Source organism: Rhinoraja longicauda, chromosome 29, assembly GCF_053455715.1.
Source record: "Rhinoraja longicauda isolate Sanriku21f chromosome 29, sRhiLon1.1, whole genome shotgun sequence".
Lineage (NCBI taxonomy): Eukaryota > Metazoa > Chordata > Chondrichthyes > Rajiformes > Arhynchobatidae > Rhinoraja > Rhinoraja longicauda.
The window spans coordinates 6,517,144-6,534,795 of NC_135981.1; the positions used below are offsets into that span (position 1 = coordinate 6,517,144).

General features: G+C 40.6%; 1 protein-coding gene across 2 annotated transcripts in view; it reads right to left on the reverse strand.

Moving 5' to 3' along the window:
* Positions 1-222: 222 nt before the first annotated feature.
* The window catches only part of med24 (mediator complex subunit 24), a 47,835-nt gene continuing 30,405 nt past the window's right edge, over positions 223-17,652 (reverse strand). For both annotated transcript variants that reach the window (XM_078424472.1, XM_078424471.1), the window contains 9 exons: positions 17,015-17,190; positions 14,876-15,140; positions 13,448-13,629; positions 12,535-12,628; positions 11,161-11,260; positions 8,737-8,817; positions 7,114-7,262; positions 4,469-4,596; positions 223-2,646 (listed from right to left, as the gene is read on the reverse strand). In XM_078424472.1, the coding sequence (XP_078280598.1) occupies positions 4,480-4,596; positions 7,114-7,262; positions 8,737-8,817; positions 11,161-11,260; positions 12,535-12,628; positions 13,448-13,629; positions 14,876-15,140; positions 17,015-17,190 (1,164 nt within the window). In that variant the 3' untranslated portion in view covers positions 223-2,646; positions 4,469-4,479. The remainder of the gene's footprint in view (positions 2,647-4,468; positions 4,597-7,113; positions 7,263-8,736; positions 8,818-11,160; positions 11,261-12,534; positions 12,629-13,447; positions 13,630-14,875; positions 15,141-17,014; positions 17,191-17,652) is intronic.

Consider the following 17,652-nt stretch of genomic DNA (forward strand, 5'->3'; position numbering starts at 1 on the left):
TTTCCAGAAAGTGAAGTCCAGTTGTGACTCAAGTTGATCATTGGAAAATATATCCCAGCAACATCTTGGACTGACGAAGAAAGAATGGACTAATTCCCCAGTCCTATTAACAATGAAACCAGCAGACTGACATGTACAATTTATGTTCTTACAACAAAAAACCAAACATAATGCAACATTTGATTAATAAACTTTTCACACCAAAAATAGTATTTGTACGAAATCAATTTATTGTTTCTTTTGAAATCCCAGCAGATCTTTCAGCAGCGGTGACCATAATTTGTAAACAGTTGTCCGAGGAAAACACGAACCGTTTACCATGATTTCAATATCATTTTAATTATGATTTTTAAAATGACTTAAATATAAAATGTAGAATGCGTAACAAATTCCCAAAAGAATAAGTAATCAAGAGATCAACTCGTGTCAAACTGTTTATGGTCACAATCCCCATTTGGTTTGAGGTTGTGGGCATCACATTATCAGTACTCACAAGTTTCCTGTGGAGTGCACGTACTGATGGCGATTGTAGTTCTAGTCCTCCAACTATGGGCGTTTCTAGCCACATCTTATACACTCAAATAACCAGGAAGATCCAAACTCTCTTGCTTTTTTAAAACAAATCTCTCCAATGAGCCCAGGTTTTCTGCATTTCACAAGTGTACTTTATGTATTTTTATTTACTCTTTTAATTAATGTGAGGACTAATCTGGCCACTGCCTGACAAATGCAATTACCTTAAATATTTAGTAAGAAAAACATTTCATCTTTATCTGCTTTCAGTAAATTTGTTGGCCCCACAGCAGAAGTGTCCACGTCGCGGGGCTGGAAACTGGAAGTGTCCCAAGCTAATTCTGCTGCCACCATGGTCTACTGTACAAGTGAGGCACTCACTGATCGTCGCCGGAAGCTTGTGCCCTCTTCAGGACGGACGATGATAGTGATGTAAAATGATGGACACGAAAGAAGAAGTAAATTTGTTCAGTTCAATTCCATCAAGTCCATAGTGACCATTTCTTGTTTAGGCAATTTACTGCACACCTTTCAGTAACGTAGGATTTTAACAATTGATGTCAATACCATACTAAACAATATTAACAAAAAACTATTTTCCGGTCTGAAGAAGGATCTTGACCTGAAACATCACCCATTCCTTGTATCCAGAGATGCAGCCTGTCTTGCTGAGTTACTCCAGCACTTTGTATTGGACTTCTCTTCCTATCCACGTAAAAATAATTGACACATGTGGACATGCTAAATACTGCTATATTACATAATGCTCGATACATCATTAACAGATTGGAGGCAATGTAAAATCATATGCATGTATATAAAAAGTTACATAAATAATATTGCCATTGAAGATGTCCCAAGATTTCTGCAACTAGTGGTCCAGTAATAAGTGCAGATGCTAAGGCCTGGGTCTTTCTACGCTATGTGCTAATTTATGAGTGAGTCACAGCAAAATATACTATGAGCACTTTAATACTATGATGGTGTCATATGATGCTATGATCCACATCGAAATACCAGCATTTTTTTCCCTCAATGTGTGCATTTGAATGTGAAAGTTCTGAACTTGCTGGTCATGCTGCATCTGCACTTTCGCTTTGTGCATTCCTATAATAAACTCCTTATGGAGTCCAATCGCAGAACATAAAATTGCAACAATTCCCCAGAACAAACACTGCAGAATGGAGGAATTGGCAATGAGGGAAAAGGTATTACACTAAGTTTAAGTTGAAGCTAAATGTTTCAGAAACATTTGGACAGTACATGGATAGGACATGTTTAGAGGGATATGGGCCATATGCAGGCAGGTAGGACGAGTGTAGATGGGACATGTTGGTGAGTTTGGGCAAGTTGGACCGAAAGGCTTGTTTCCACAGTGTATGACTCTAATCGAACCAAATGATTTAAACATGGAGACAAGGAACTGCAGATGCTGGTTTACAACACAACAAAGGACACAAAGTGCTGGAGTAACTCGTGTCAGGAAACATCTCTGGAGAACGTGGATCGGAGGCATATTGGGTCAGGACCCTCCTACAGAGACCTGACCCGAAACATCAACTATTTATGTTCTCCAGAGATGCTGCCTGAGCCACTGAGTTATTCCAACACTGTCCCTTTTTAGTTTAAATTGATTTAAATGTTTTTATTTAATTGTTAAGTGATCTTACATATTTTGCTTTTGATAAAAACATTTAAAAATAAACAATTGGATTAGAATTTCTGATTTACAGTCATTCAGGAACATCCATAGCTATTTTCTGGTTTGGTAGCAAATCAGAAGGGTTGACTTAGATTGCCAGAAGTCTTTTCCGCATCTATTTCTTGCCTGGGGCTTGGTCTGAGGCAGCCCATGCATGTAATACCGCATTTAGGCAGTCGAGCCCTTCATTCCCAAGTCTTTGTCACCAAGGATCTGGAAGTCTTAATCCAACAAGTTCAAGCTGCAGGATCTGATGAGACAAGGGCATTCTCAGTACATAGAACGGAAGTGAAAGCAGTAGGCTGCCGTGGACCAGAATATCTTTGCCTCCACCTCGTATTTATGCAGAACTCCAAGCAGCTCGACATTTTTATGTCTGCTTTTCACAGATAACATGTAAACAAATGTGTAATCGTGTTCCAGCAGGGAAACTGTGGATAGGAAGAGAAGTTCAAGTTGGTGACCATAACAACATATTGTATAAAACTGTCTCTCATTTTACAATTCAATGAAAAATGTTACCGTATATTTTTGCCAAGGTCATGGCCAAACGTGCTATTCTGATATGCTGTGCTAATTTCTTATTTTAGCAGCAAATGTTACAAATGTACAAGTTGATACAGCCTAATCTGAGGAAAGACGTTCTTGCCTTAGAGGGAGTACAGAGAAGGTTCACCAGATTGATCCCTGGGATGGCGGGACTTTCATATGAAGAAAGACTGGATAGACTAGGCTTATACTCGCTGGAATTTAGAAGACTGATGGGGGATCTTATAGAAACATATAAAATTCTTAGGGGGTTGGAGAGGCTAGATGCGGGAAGATTGTTCCCGATGTTGGGGAAGTCCAGAACCAGGGGTCACAGCTTAAGGATAAGGGGGAAGTCTTTTAGGACCGAGATGAGAAAACATTTCTTCACACAGAGAGTGGTGAGTCTGTGGAATTCTCTGCCACAGAAGGTAGTTGAGGCCAGTTCATTGGCTATATTTAAGAGGGAGTTAGATGTGGCCCTTGTGGCTAAAGGGATCAGGGGGTATGGAGAGAAGGCAGGTACAGGTTATTGAGCTGGATGATCAGCCATGATCATATTGAATGGCGGTGCAGGCTCGAAGGGCTGAATGGCCTACTCCTGCACCTATTTTCTATGTTTCTATGATATGAACAGCCAGTAATCTTAAAGTACAGGGATCACAGGGTTGTAAGAGAATGGGAATGAGGAATTTCATGGCACCCTGGTGTATATGGAAATAAACCAACCAAAAAAATAATCTTTAGTAGGAATAGAAATTGTAGGAAAGCTTGTAAATTATGGTGTACTAGGCTCTAAGGTACAGTAACAAAACATGTAGATACAATAAGAATTTAGTAAGCCAAAAACATTGAAATGCAAAAGCAAGGAGGTTGAAGACATTTTACTGGGCTTTGCTCATAGAATCAGAGCGATATAAGATGGAATCAGGCCCTTTGGCCTATCAAAGTCATGCCCACCATCATTCCTCAACTATGCTAATCCTACATTAATCCTAATTATTCTCTACATTGTTTTGGACACAGCACCCCCACCACCCTCAGATTCCACCCACTCACCTATACACAAGAGACAATTTCCATTGGCCACTTAAGCTATATTGGGACATGGGAGGAAACCCATGTGGGTTCACAAAGGGAACTCCACGCAGACAGTACCCAAGGTCAGGACTGGACTGAACACTGGTCTCCGGCACTGCGAGGCAGTGGTTCCAATGGCTGTGCCACCATGCAGTCCCACAAATGGAGTAGTGCGTGTAGTCTTGGGCTCGGCACGTAAAGAGGACTATAATTGTCTTGCAGCAGCGATTTACAAGATTTATTCCTGGAACGAGTGGGTTGCACAATGAAGAGAAATGGAATATGATTCGTCTATACTTTCTGGAGTTTAGAAGAACGAGAGATACAGCATTTTGATAGGGGTTAACAGGGTCGATGCCCAAAGACTGATTCCACTGGCCAAGATGTCCACTGCTAGGGGACATAAGGAGCAACACTGAGATGTGTTTCTTGATGTGTTAGATTGTGAAGTTTTGGATTTCTCTTTGGATGCTCAGATGTTGAGCACAAGGGGGCTGAGAATGAAAGGTTTCTCAGCAGTGGGAGAACAGAGGAACGTGGGGATCAAAGATCATCGATACTTTCAGTGCAAGCAGAAAAGATTCAAGAGGCTGTGTAATCTGTTCTTGCATGAAGCCAACACCACTGTATCACGTGCCCACTCACCAGACCGGCCTTTAAAGTGAAGCAATCGCCTTTGCGGCAACCCTACGTCCCAGAGGGAGGCCCAAATCAGTTATAGCAAGCACCGTCTTTGGTTTGGATAGGGCAGGCAACTTCATGAGTTCAGAAACCTATTTCAGGAAAAAAAAATATCAGTGTCAATGAAAAGAAAACAAAAACATTTGAATAAACAATAGACAATAGGTGCAGGAGGAGGCCCTTCGGCCCTTCGAGCCAGCACGGCCATTCAATGTGACCATGGCTGATCATTCTCAATCAGTACCCCGTTCCTGCCTTTTCGCCATACCCCGACTCCGCTATCCTTAAGAGCTCTATCTAGCTCTCTCTTGAATGCATTCAGAGAATTGGTCTCCACTGCCTTCTGAGGCAGAGAATTCCACAGATTCACAACTCTCTGACTGAAAAAGTTTTTCCTCATCTCAGTTCTAAATGGCCTACCGCCTTATTCTTAAACTGTGGCCCCTTGTTCTGGACTCCCCCAACATTGGGAACATGTTACCTGCCTCTAACGTGTCCAACCCCTTAATAATCTTATACTTTTCGATAAGATCTCCTCTCATCCTTCTAAATTCCAGTGTATACACGCCTAGTCACTCCAGTCTTTAAACATATGACAGTCCCGCCATTCCGGGAATTAACTTAGTAAACCTACGCTGCACGCCCTCAATAGCAAGAATATCCTTCCTCATATTTGGAGACCAAAACTGCACACAGTACTCCAGGTGCAGTCTCACTAGGGCCCTTTACAATTGTAAAAGATACTGGTAAGCAAGAACTTACTCTTGAAATTTGCAGTAATTTTTACTTGCAAGAACCCTCAATTAGACAACATTACTTACGGTCTTTGGTTACAAAGAAGAGAAACTGAAAATATATATTTTGCAGCTGTCAACTTCTAAAAACAAAGCCCTTGCAAAGTTTAGACCAAAAAAAATCACTTTCCAAAAAACAATCATATAAACCATCACTACTTTATGCTGCAATGTAATTAAAATGTGAGAATGTTGTATTTTGAAAGATGACTATAAAATATGGAATAACAAAAATAACACATGCATTTAATGTCGCACCTCTCACAACCTCAAGATACCCAAAACTTTTTACAGACCCTTTAGATTAATTTGACTTGATCAGTCAATTGGTTCACGACAAATTCTCATAAACACAAATAAGCAGAGTTTTTTAATTTGGTTTTAGTTGATGAATAAGCTGACAAGGACACAGGGAGAACCATAGAAATAAAGAACTGCAGGTGTTGGTTTATATCAAAGATCCCGACCCAAAACGTCACCCATCTATTTTCTCCAGAGATGCTGCCTGACCCACTGAGATACTCCAGCACTTTGTGTCTATCGCAGGGAGAACTTCCCCGATTCTCTTGGGAGCATTTATGATTATTACCCAGAGGCACACAAATGGCCTGGGATTAAACCTCAGCCAACAAACAGCACCTTCAGCAATACATTTTCCATTCAATTCTTCATTGGAGTGTTATCCAGGCTGGTGCAGTTAGTTCTCATGAAGGATCATTAAAGCGGCACGGTGGCGCAGCGGTAGAGTTGCTGCCTTACAGCGAATGCAGTGCCTGAGACTCAGGTTCGATCCTGACTATGGGCACCGTCTGTACGAAGTTTGTACGTTCTCCCCGTGACCTGCGTGGGTTTTCTCCGAGATCTTCGGTTTCCTCCCACACTCCAAAGACGTACAGGTATGTAGGTTAATTGACTGGGTAAAATGTAAAAATTGTCCCTAGTGTGTGTAGGATAGTGTTAATGTGCGGGGATCACTGGGCGGCGCGGACTCGGTGGGCCGAAGGGCCTGTTTCCGCGCTGTATCTCTAAATCTAAATTGAAATGGTAACCCACCCCAACTCTCAATATTTACACTTGCGTAGAAAAATGTCCACTTGTGAAGAATACTGATGCCCACAAAATTGTGTCTTTCAACAATAAAGTTAAGTGCCAGCATGTTGATCTATTCATAGCCATTTTAGGGCCATTTCAATGAACAAGAGACAAGGCATTAAAATGACAGAAAGGGAGATTCCATTGAGACGATTTCCCCATGAGGGTTCCAGGGAAAAGTTCACAAATCCTTTGGAAATTCAAAGTTGTAGTTGTTTTGTTCTTTGATGAGAATAAGTGGCAAGTGGAATGTGAATGGATCATTAACTAACATACACTATTCTGAACTAGCAAAGGGACATTGACGTAACGAGTTCTCATACAAATTAAGTGCAAAGTTCACTGACTTGACACATGACCATTTTCATGGCAAAGTGGGAAGGAATAAAAGGGAATTATTGACATGGTTTCCTTCTTTTAAAGGATTCTGACCACTCTGAACGAGTTTTTAAGACAAGTCTTATTTTAAGACAAGTACAGATAAATAGATGCTGTAGCTAAATGCCTATAATAATTTGATGGGACTACACAGTTGAACAGCTCAAATATTCTAAACCTGTATCAATACACAATTAAGGGATCTAAAAAAAAAGACTAGTTTTGTATGCCAGTTTTATAGCATTTATTGCTAAACAATGAGCATGGATATAGATTAAATAATTTAAAGCACTAATTTTTCAATTATTTTTCTTAGTGATCTAGTGATTTAAAGATCTGACTCACCATGGTAAAAGGCATGAACTGGAGAATGCTACCGCGACTTCCTTGGTCCAAGCACTCGACACATTCTTCCATAAACCACTGAACAAACTGTGTATGTGGACCAGCCACCTTTGAGCTCAGGATTGTGGAAATCAAGAGGAACAAGTTTGCTGAAAAGATAGTAGAGAAAGTTAACAGGTTATTGCATCTTTTATTCCAGCTTTTGGTTCAAATTCAGCAGTGTCAGTGGAGGGACATTTGGCATTCTGTTGAATCTGAACGACTCTCCCGAGACATTAATGAGATGAAACGTAATACAATTTAGATTTTCTTCAGCTGAACAAAGTAGAAATGGCTGTACTTCTGTCTCTTTGTCCACTGAATGTAAAGAAGTACACCATTACTGAAACACGGCTTCAAAACACGGGCGGCACGGTAGCGCAGCGGTAGAGTTGCTGCTTTACAGCGAATGCAGCGCCGGAGACTCAGGTTCGATCCTGACTACGGGTGCTGCACTGTAAGGAGTTTGTACGTTCTCCCCGTGACCTGCGTGGGTTTTCTCCGAGATCTTCGGTTTCCTCCCACACTCCAAAGACGTACAGGTATGTAGGTTAATTGGCTGGGTAAATGTAAAAATTGTCCCTAGTGGGTGTAGGATAGTGTTAATGTACGGGGATCGCTGGGCGGCACGGACTTGGTGGGCCGAAAAGGCCTGTTTCCGGCTGTATATATATGATATGATATGATAAAATGAGTTTTGGCAGGAATTTAGACTTGGAGTTTTATATTCTGAATAGGTTAGGGAATACTAGAAAATAAAGGCAGTTATTTTCACTTTTCAATATATTAGGCTAGAATGTGCTGATGTGTCCAGCTGGCAAATTCTCAGAAAAAAACCGGACTTGTTCCACTTCACATTGTGGCTGCGTGTTTGCAGCACTGAAGTACACAATTCACTGGAGATTAGATGCAGATGCACTGACTCCTTGAGTGGTTCCTGATATTACTTGGCTGAGGGTTAAATTTCATAAATCAATTTTGATAAATTATTAAATAAATAAATAATTATTTAATAAATAAATAAAATTAATTTCATTAAATTAATAAATTTTGGTTAAATTTCATAAATTGTCCCTCAGTTTTGTACCGGTCACAGATGGTACACCTAGCCCTGCCCCATTCACCTGAATGTAGTTGCTGCCCCGTGGGAACGGCAAACTGAATGTTTTTAATTTTAATTAGGAATTTATACAAGTTTAATGTTTTCGAATTATTTCATTGTATGAGGATAACTCTAAACTTCTCATTATAAATATGTTTCAACTGATTCTTGATATTTCTGATCATCAAAAAGGGCATGAAAGTAGTGCAGAGTCGACTTAGGTGTGTCTCACAATATAGACATGCCTAGTAATGAAACAGCAATTAATGGGTTGCAGAATATCTGATTATGAAATAGGTCAAAATAAAACACAAAATTAAAATCACAATCTCAAGAGGGAACCAACAACTTAGTTTTTCTACAGGATCTGTGGGACCATTTAAACACAGCAATGCAATTTAATGTCAGTTAAATACAACTCCGAACTCAAATGCACACACAGCACACACCTGAATGGGCTTGAATGAACACCCAGAACTTACCCAATACTCTGTTCAAGGGATCTCTCATGTTTATGTTGTGAAGCTGAGAGGCAGTCAGTGAGCTGCTCATTGAACGGTCACCTAAACGTCAAACATTGAAATAATTATAAAACAATCAGAACAATGACTAAAACAGCTACGCAGGAGAAGTAGAGAAAATCTAAAGAGGCCAGAGCCCAGACTTACAATGCAAAAAAAAAAAATTGCAAAGGAGAACTGAATTGTCAAAATATTTGAACATATTCATGGGAAGAATGAGAAGTAAACAAAGTGCTTTTTAATTGGTCTTGTGCTAGCTATATGACAGCATGCCTGATGATGGAAGTAAAGTTAACTCTGTGGAGCAGATGTGATTATTAACAGCCGAGCTCAGCAGGCCGCATTTCCACAAAGAAACATAATTGAACAATCAGGCAAACCCATGAATGAGAATTGGAGGGAGAGATCAGGGAATAAGAGACAGATTTCTTTCCCTTTCGTATTCAATATAAGCATACAAATTAATGCTTGAATAAATTTAGTGTCTTGATGAGATACTTAACTAGAATATTGTGATAAACACAAAAAGCTGGAGTGACTCAGTGGGCCAGGCAGCATCTCTGGAGAAAAGGAATAGGTGACGTTTTGGGTCGAGACAAGTCACCTCATCCTTTTCTCCAGAGATGCTGCCTCATCCGCTGAGTTACTCCAGCTTTTTGTGTCTATCTTCGGTTTAAACCAGCATCTGCATTTTCTTCCTACACATAGAATATTGTGATGGTGGTTTTGCTAGCAAGCTGACAGTTTTAGTCAAATAAGAGCCTTGGGCATGCCTGAAGATTCCGAAGATTGGCTCCACCAACTTTAATCTAAGAACTTGAATCAACTAATCGGGATAGCCCATACCGGCAGAGCGCAGCCTTCAGCACACACAAAAGGAAATTGGACGATAGTACATAGAAATTAGGTGCAGGAGTAGGCCATTCAGCCCTTCGAGCCAGCACCGCCATTCAATATGATCATGGCTGATCATCCAAAATCAGTGCCCCGTTCCTGCTTTATCAGTAAAATCAAAATCAGTACCCCGTTCCTGTTGCTAGTACGCAACAGTTTGATAGGTTTTCATCAATAAGGGAACAGAGGGATACAAGGTTAGTAAAGTAACCTCAGCATTGCCATATTTTAGAATTTCATAAGAAATATACTATGACAAAAAAAGATGGAGCCGGCAGAAGGGATTGCATGTTTTACTTATATTTTTTATGAAATTCTAAAATATGGCAACGCTGATCCACTGTGGATCCCAACGAAACAAAATTAACGGTGAACAGATTATCACGCTGCTAAAAAAAAGCAAACTTTGTGCGGTCACAGTAAACCACTGAATCACTGGCAGGGATGCATCTTTTACTCTCTCAGGTCAAGGTTCAGACAGATAATCCTACAGATATAATGGACCATAGGGAAGGTGGAAATGGTGTCCATTATTGTCGACTGCCCGCTATAACTGACTAAGGGATTCGCTCCAACCCACTTAGCAATCACTCCGTGAAGCGACAAATTGTTTTTAAATAATGTTCTTTTTAATAGCAAAAAATGTATTTTTTGTTACTGCAAGTTAAAAATACTAGACTATTTGATACATTGTTTAATAGGTTATCATTGCACAAGGGCGGCACGGTGGCGCAGCGGTAGAGTTGCTGCCTTACAGCGAATGCAGCGCCGGAGACTCAGGTTCGATCCTGACTACGGGCGCCGTCTGTACGGAGTTTGTACGTTCTCCCCGTGACCTGCGTGGGTTTTCTCCGAGATCTTCAGACATACAGGCATGTAGGTTAATTGGCTGGGCAAATGTAAAAATTGTCCCTAGTGGGTGTAGGATAGCGGGGATCGCGGGGCGGCGCGGACCCGGTGGGCCGAAGGGCCTGTTTCTGCACTGTATCTCTAAAATCTAAAAAAAAGTGTCGATCGAAGCAATCGCTTGTCAGTTTCCACGGCCTTCCGCAGTGTAAATCGCAGCATGTGTTCTTAAAGAAACGGTGGTGTCTGATTACTATGGGGATGCTCCATCTGTCACAACTGAAATCTGTTTTAGAGCTCCATAATAATGAGGGTAGACTGTATTTCACTATAGCTGTTGATTGCAATCTGCACATAAGCCCACTCCATTAAAGACATCTAACATATAGTCCACAGTAAGGACTCTCTGGAGGAAAATGCCATGTGTCTGAAATCATGGTTCCTAAATTTGTGGAACTCCTGTTGCTAATGTACATCATCTTACACTCTCATATTGTAGCATTATTTAAAATACATCCGGTTTCACTTCTACTCACTAATCTTCCTAAATGGAAAGCTGCAACATAATATATTAGTGCACCCACACTTTTAATAACCCAGTGCTCTTTATTGGGCTAGGACGTGATTTGAATCAAGAGCACCTACCGGGACTGGAAAGGATATTTGGATCCTCTTCATTTGAGCTTAACAATCGTAACAGTTTTGATGGCTGGCTATCATCCAGAGGAAACAAATTGATGTAGTCCTGTTGAAACAGAAGCCCAAGTTTTACATTTCACCGTTCTTTTGATGATCCACTTAATTTGTAAATTAGGGTGGCTCAGTGCTACTCAAATTGTTATTTTAAATACAACCAGCGACTATCACTTTACCAAAGATACACAAGGAAGATTTTGTCCGAGCAGAAACAAGCTCTTCGGCCCACCGAGCCAGCAATCCCCTCATGTTAACACTAATCTACACACACTAGGGACAATTTATAATTATACCACACCAATCAACCTACAAATCTGTAGGTCATTGGAGTGGGGGAGGAAATCGAAGATTCCGGAGAACACCCACGCAGCTCACGGGGAGAACGCACAAACTCCGTACCGACAAGCACCAGCAATCAGGACTGAACCCAGGTCTCTGGCGCTGTAAATCAGCAATTCTACCGCGGTCCCACCATGCTACACGGAATGCTATTGGTAAATTGGTGAATCTCTGAACAGCCGTGAAATTTCTGGTCCATTTTTGGCTGACATTACAATAACCTCAGTGAAAAAATGTTCTTTCTTTGCCATTTGTTTTTTACTGCTGACTGTTGAAGGCTGAATGGAGTGTGTGAAAAATTGTTGGGTGTCAGCAGCCCACTATTAACACAACTGACTCATGTGCACCTTCACCACATACAAGTTTAAGTGTGATTCGGGGAATGTAGTTACAAAAGGTATTCTTTCACTTCTAACCTATTAGTCAGTTTCTCTTTTAATCAAACTCTCGTGGAACAAGCCACCTTACCACAGAATAGGGCAACTTTACTGCGGTTTAGAAATTCAGCAAGGCGCAGCACATATTTGGGACAGACTACTGTAGTTGGACAATCCTGTGATATGATCACGCTGAAATGTTGGGGTTATGGAATGTCTGTACATCCAACTAGATCAGGTTCATTCCACATATGGGCTTTGCAGTTAAGCCTCAGAAATCCTTTATTTCAACTCGATAAAATAAAATAATTCTTGCAACTAATTCACCAAAAAACTTACTTAATAAGTAGAGAGGATGCAGAGGAAATTTAATGCAACAGTATTAGTTTAAGGATGACAATTATGCATTTTTGAACATCCCATAAATGTGAAATATGCTTATATTAATGGAAGATCCCATTTTCTCTGGGAAAAAAATTCAATTCTATGAATCGTTTTCATAACATAATCAATTTTAAAGGTTACAGATCAATATTATTACTGATTTATTTTTCTAACAGAAACAATACACTGATGGATGTTCCTTTTGAAAAGGTACTGTTCTCACCTCAATATCCTCTCTGTGTCTTTTCCTCTGCTTGGCTGTGGCCTGACCCTTGTTATGAGAGGAATGAGAACTCAGAGAACACCAGACCGAGAGCCTGCAATAAACAGAAGAAGCCGGTAAAATAATGGAATTTCTCCCAGAACCAAGCAATTGAGTCAATAAGGGAAAATTAATATTATTTTAATATTAAGAGAAGATTTAGTGTGATATAGACCAAATGCAGGCATTGAGACCCGCTCAGTAAAGTACTCTGAATGACTACGGGCAAGATGGGGCAAAGGGACAGTTACTTTATGATTACACTAACAGGAGCTTACTGCCTGTTATTTAGGATAGAGTGAAGAATTCATTTTGCAGCTTGAGAAGTTAAATGAAATAGTATTTGATGTTGAGGTACCAAACTACAGTTAGAAATGCATCTCAAGGAGAGGAAAGTCCCAGCTGCAACGCCCACGTTCGTGTGCGCCAAATCAAATGAGAATTAAAGATGCTCTGAGATTTCTTTGAGTATTGAATGTACTGCCAATACAAACCACATCATTTCACACAGAGGTGCAGGAACATTATTGATATCCAAGGAAATGTTTCCCAGTAAGGGGCCACACCTTGCAGAGGTGAGAAGGGAAACAAGGCCGAAAAGTGAAGAATAAAAACGCCAGGAATTAATTTTGATTTATCATTACAATATCTGGGCAATACCTTGGGTTACTTTTCAATTCTTGCAAAGTTCATATCTCAAATATAAGAAAGCGGAACTTCAAAAAGGAGAGAGAACTTTTTTACGATTTGCCAGTTCTTTGTAATTCTAGCCCCCTAAGTTTTTTGTTTAATCAAACAGAATAAAGAAAATGTACGGTAGTAGCGGCTTCAAGTGAGTAACAGGAATGGTTAAGATAATAATAAAAGAGAATACTTGGCGAGAGCTCTTCCAGGTGGATCCATGAGCGTCTGCCACTTCAAGGAATTGGTCAGGAGCCCAGGCAGGATATGACCCAGCAGGACTAAGGTGATCTGTTGCATGTCCAAACAAAACACACTGTGCAGGAGCTCAACAGCTTTGTAGCAGTGTTCCTTCCTTGTCTCCTTCAATAGTTCCTAAAGGGAAACAAAATGTATAGACAAGGCGATTAGTCGGTGACGTCGTTGATAATTGTTCTCAATAAGAGACGAGACGGGCTAAAACTTTCAACCTCATGGAGTCGCACAAAAATTAACAGCATTTTAGATTTAAAAATATTGGCATTAGAGTGCAAGAATCCAAAAGTAATCATTTTCTTGCACAAAACATCAGCCCAGAATAACAGGTTAAATTATAGGAAATATATCACCCAACTGCTGAAGTAAGAGTTTAAAGCAGCTAGAAAATCTATTGCTTCTAGATAGAACAATTTTATTAAAATACAAGGCTTGTCATACACACACTCAGCTGATTATAAAGTTGTAGCTAAAGTAGGAATTGCAATCTCAAATTCCCTCGTTTCTATAACTGTACTTGCGAATAAATATATTCAGACTAATATTTTATGATGACACAAAAGGCTGCAGATGCTGGAATCCAGAGAAAAATAGAAAGAGATGGTAGAACTCAGCCGGCCAAGCAGCAACTGAAAAGGGTAATGGGCAGATGACATAATGGGTTGGGACCCTTCTTCAAATCAGTCAGTCCGAAGACGAGTCCTGACCCGAAATGTTGGACCCGTCTGTCTATTTCCCTCCACAGATGCTGCCTGACCCACTAAATTCCTCCAGGATTTTTTTTTTTTTTTGCTTGATATTTTATGTCAGTGGGAATTAGAAATAAACGCTGTGCAAGAAGGAACTGCAGATGCTGGTTTAAACTGAAGATAGACACAAAAGGATGGATGGAGTAACTCAGCGGGACAGGTAGCATCTCTATAGAGAAGGAATGGGTGACGTTTCGGGACGAGACCCTTCTTCAGACTGGTTATGGATAAGGGAAACGAGAGATGTAGACGGTGATGTGGAGATAAAGAACAATGAATGATAAAGAACAAGCAAATGATGTCTGTTGGAAATCCTCCAAGATTTACACATCCTGTGGCAACCTGTCCTATTGCAATGGGAGGGGAGGGGGTCGGGGGGGACAAAATTTACACTTTTGAATAGAAGACTTTTTTAAACAAATGCAGCCATCAATGTATTTCAAAGTTACGTACCTGCTGTGTGTGATGGTAGTTAGGAATTAGAACTGTTTTATTATGTTAGAATAGATTAAGTTTAATCTATGCCTGTCTATAAGAAGGATTAATACAAAGGCCAAGAGATGGGTTACAAATATTTTTGCCTAATTTCACAAATCTTCCTCAACATGTCCACCAACCTTGACCAAGTTATTGCAGAACCAGTATACTCCTCCCATATGCAGCAGCGCCTCAAACACGTGGATGGAGCGGCTGTCGACCCAGCCTTTATTCAGTACATTGTTGAAATTGGTAATGAGCACCTCCTTAATTGGCTTCTTCACTGGCAGCAGGTTGCGGTATGGGATGGGGCCCAGGTTTGCTGTGGGAAACTTTATGGAGGTTGCTGTCTGTTGCAAGACATCGGCACACATCTGCTCCAAGATCAGGTTCATGATAGCAACCCTGGGAGAAAGCAGAAAAATAGGAAATAGAAAAATTACAGGTTTTCCCGCTAAACTAGTGAATACATTTACTGTCTGTAGTCTTGCCAATCTGAAACAAAACCCGAAAAATCTTGGATGGCTTAGATTCAATTAGACAATAGGTGCAGGAGTAGGCCATTCGGCCCTTCGAGCCAGCACCGCCATTCAATGTGATCATGGCTGATCATTCTCAATCAGTACCCCGTTCCTGCCTTCTCCCCATACCCCCTGACTCCGCTATCCTTAAGAGCTCTATCTAGCTCTCTCTTGAATGCATTCAGAGAATTGGACTCCACTGCCTTCTGAGGCAGGGAATTCCACAAATTCACAACTCTGACTGAAAAAGTTTTTCCTCATCTCCGTTCTAAATGGCCTACCCCTTATTCTTAAACTGTGGCCCCTTGTTCTACACTCCCCCAACATTGGGAACATGTTTCCTGCCTCTAACGTGTCCAACCCCTTAATAATCTTATACGTTTCGATAAGATCCCCTCTCATCCTTCTAAATTCCAGTGTATACAAGCCTAGTCGCTCCAATCTTTCAACATATGACAGTCCCGCCATTCCGGGAATTAACCTAGTTCCCGGAACTAGAATTAACATCTGAATTTTGAGATCGAGAATAAATTAGTACATACAGGCTTTGTAAATAAAAGGGTCAAGTATAAATATCAGCATGTTATGCTAAACCCACATAAAAGAGCAGGTCTGCTTAGCTAGAGCACTGTGTCCACCTCCAGCTACCATATTTCAAAGAGCATATTATATACACTGATGAGCCAAAACATTATGACCACCTGCCTAATATGCTGTTGGTCCTCCGCCCTCACGCATCGATGAGCCTTGGGCACCCAACATCCTGTCGCCGGTTTGTGGTTTGTCTCTCCACGGACCGCTGTCGGTAGGTACTCACCACTGCTGACCGGGAGCACCCCACAAGCCTTGCCGTTTCAGAGATGCTCTGACCCAGTCGTCTGGCCATAACAATTTGGCCCTTGTCAAAGTCGCTCAGGTCTTTACTCCTGCCCATTTCTCCTGCATCCAACACATCAACTTCAAGAACTGACTGTTCAATTGCTGCCTATTATATTCCACCCCTTGACAAGATAATCAATGTTATTCACTTCATCTGTCAGTGGTCATAATGTTTTGGCACATCGGTGTATATTCACATAGGATCTCAGATGAGGGCCGTCTGAAATCACAATTGAAAAAATATTCACGATATTTATAAGGACTTGTGAAGAGAGAACATTATTTCTCTGTGACTTGGAAAGGAATATAAAGGGTTCCTGGGAGCCCCAATCAGCAACGGTTATCTCTAAGTGATTATTCATGAGCCAGGACAAAGGTCTATCTAGAAAGGGACAGTATATATAAAAATGAGTTGTAGTATCTTGATGCCCATTAATCCATTCATTATAATGTGCGTGGACTGAAAATAATGACAGATTCAAACAGTTAGGAGTGGTGGAATGTCATGAATCAAATAAAATCTCAGATTCCACCACTTGGGCAAAGAGCAGAATTTAAAACTTTTCTTGATATGAAAAGAACACGATAAAGGCCAATTTGGGTCAGCTTTAGTGCAAAACTGACAGAATCCTTAAAGCTGATCACCATCTACTCTTTCAGTTTTGGGAAGGTTGAAGAAAGGAAAATATTTTGAGACACAAGGAACTGCTGATGCTGATTTACCAAAAAAGACACAAAGTGCTGGAGTAACTCAGCAACACCACTGAAGAACATGGATTGTTGACATTTCAGGTTGGGACCCTTCTTCAGACTGCATTTGTCAAAATCAAAACAGATTTGCTATGTTTTTCTTTCAAAGCTGGTATGTAATGAAGTTACCTTTCATTGTAGAATTGAAGGGTGGTCTCTGCATAGAGTGGTGTTACAAGCTGGAAGATAATTTGCAATGGTTTCTCACGCTCTTCCAGACCCAACATCCTAACGTGCGCTACTAACCATGCTACTGCACAGATAGCCATGCTGCAAATCTTCCCCTTGATGTTATCGGTGATTTTCTAGTTGGGAAGAAATCGAGCAATGATTCACACAAATTCATCCTTGCTACAAAACAGATCACAGACTAATTGCATGAGACGAGGATTGATAACTACTTTTATGCTCTGGTCTCTTACAACAGGAATAAGCAGCAGATCCCATTAATGCTGCCCAAGTATTCCCCAGGTTTGCACTCTGAATGATAGCAAATATAAAGCCAATACACAGAGTAAATTGATGCTCTCGTGGAAATCATTTTGCAATTGTATTGATCAACTTTCAAACTCATTTATTCAATTCTAATTCATTCTGATGTTCGGGCATTGGCGAAGCCTTTAACAAGAAACTTATGCTCATTGTCAATTTCACACTAAAACTAGTCTTGATCGTGTTCTTTTCCTTGGTGAAACCAAGCGCAGGCTCGGCGATCGCTTCGCTGAACACTTGCGCTCGGTCCGCATTAACCAAACCGATCTCCCGGT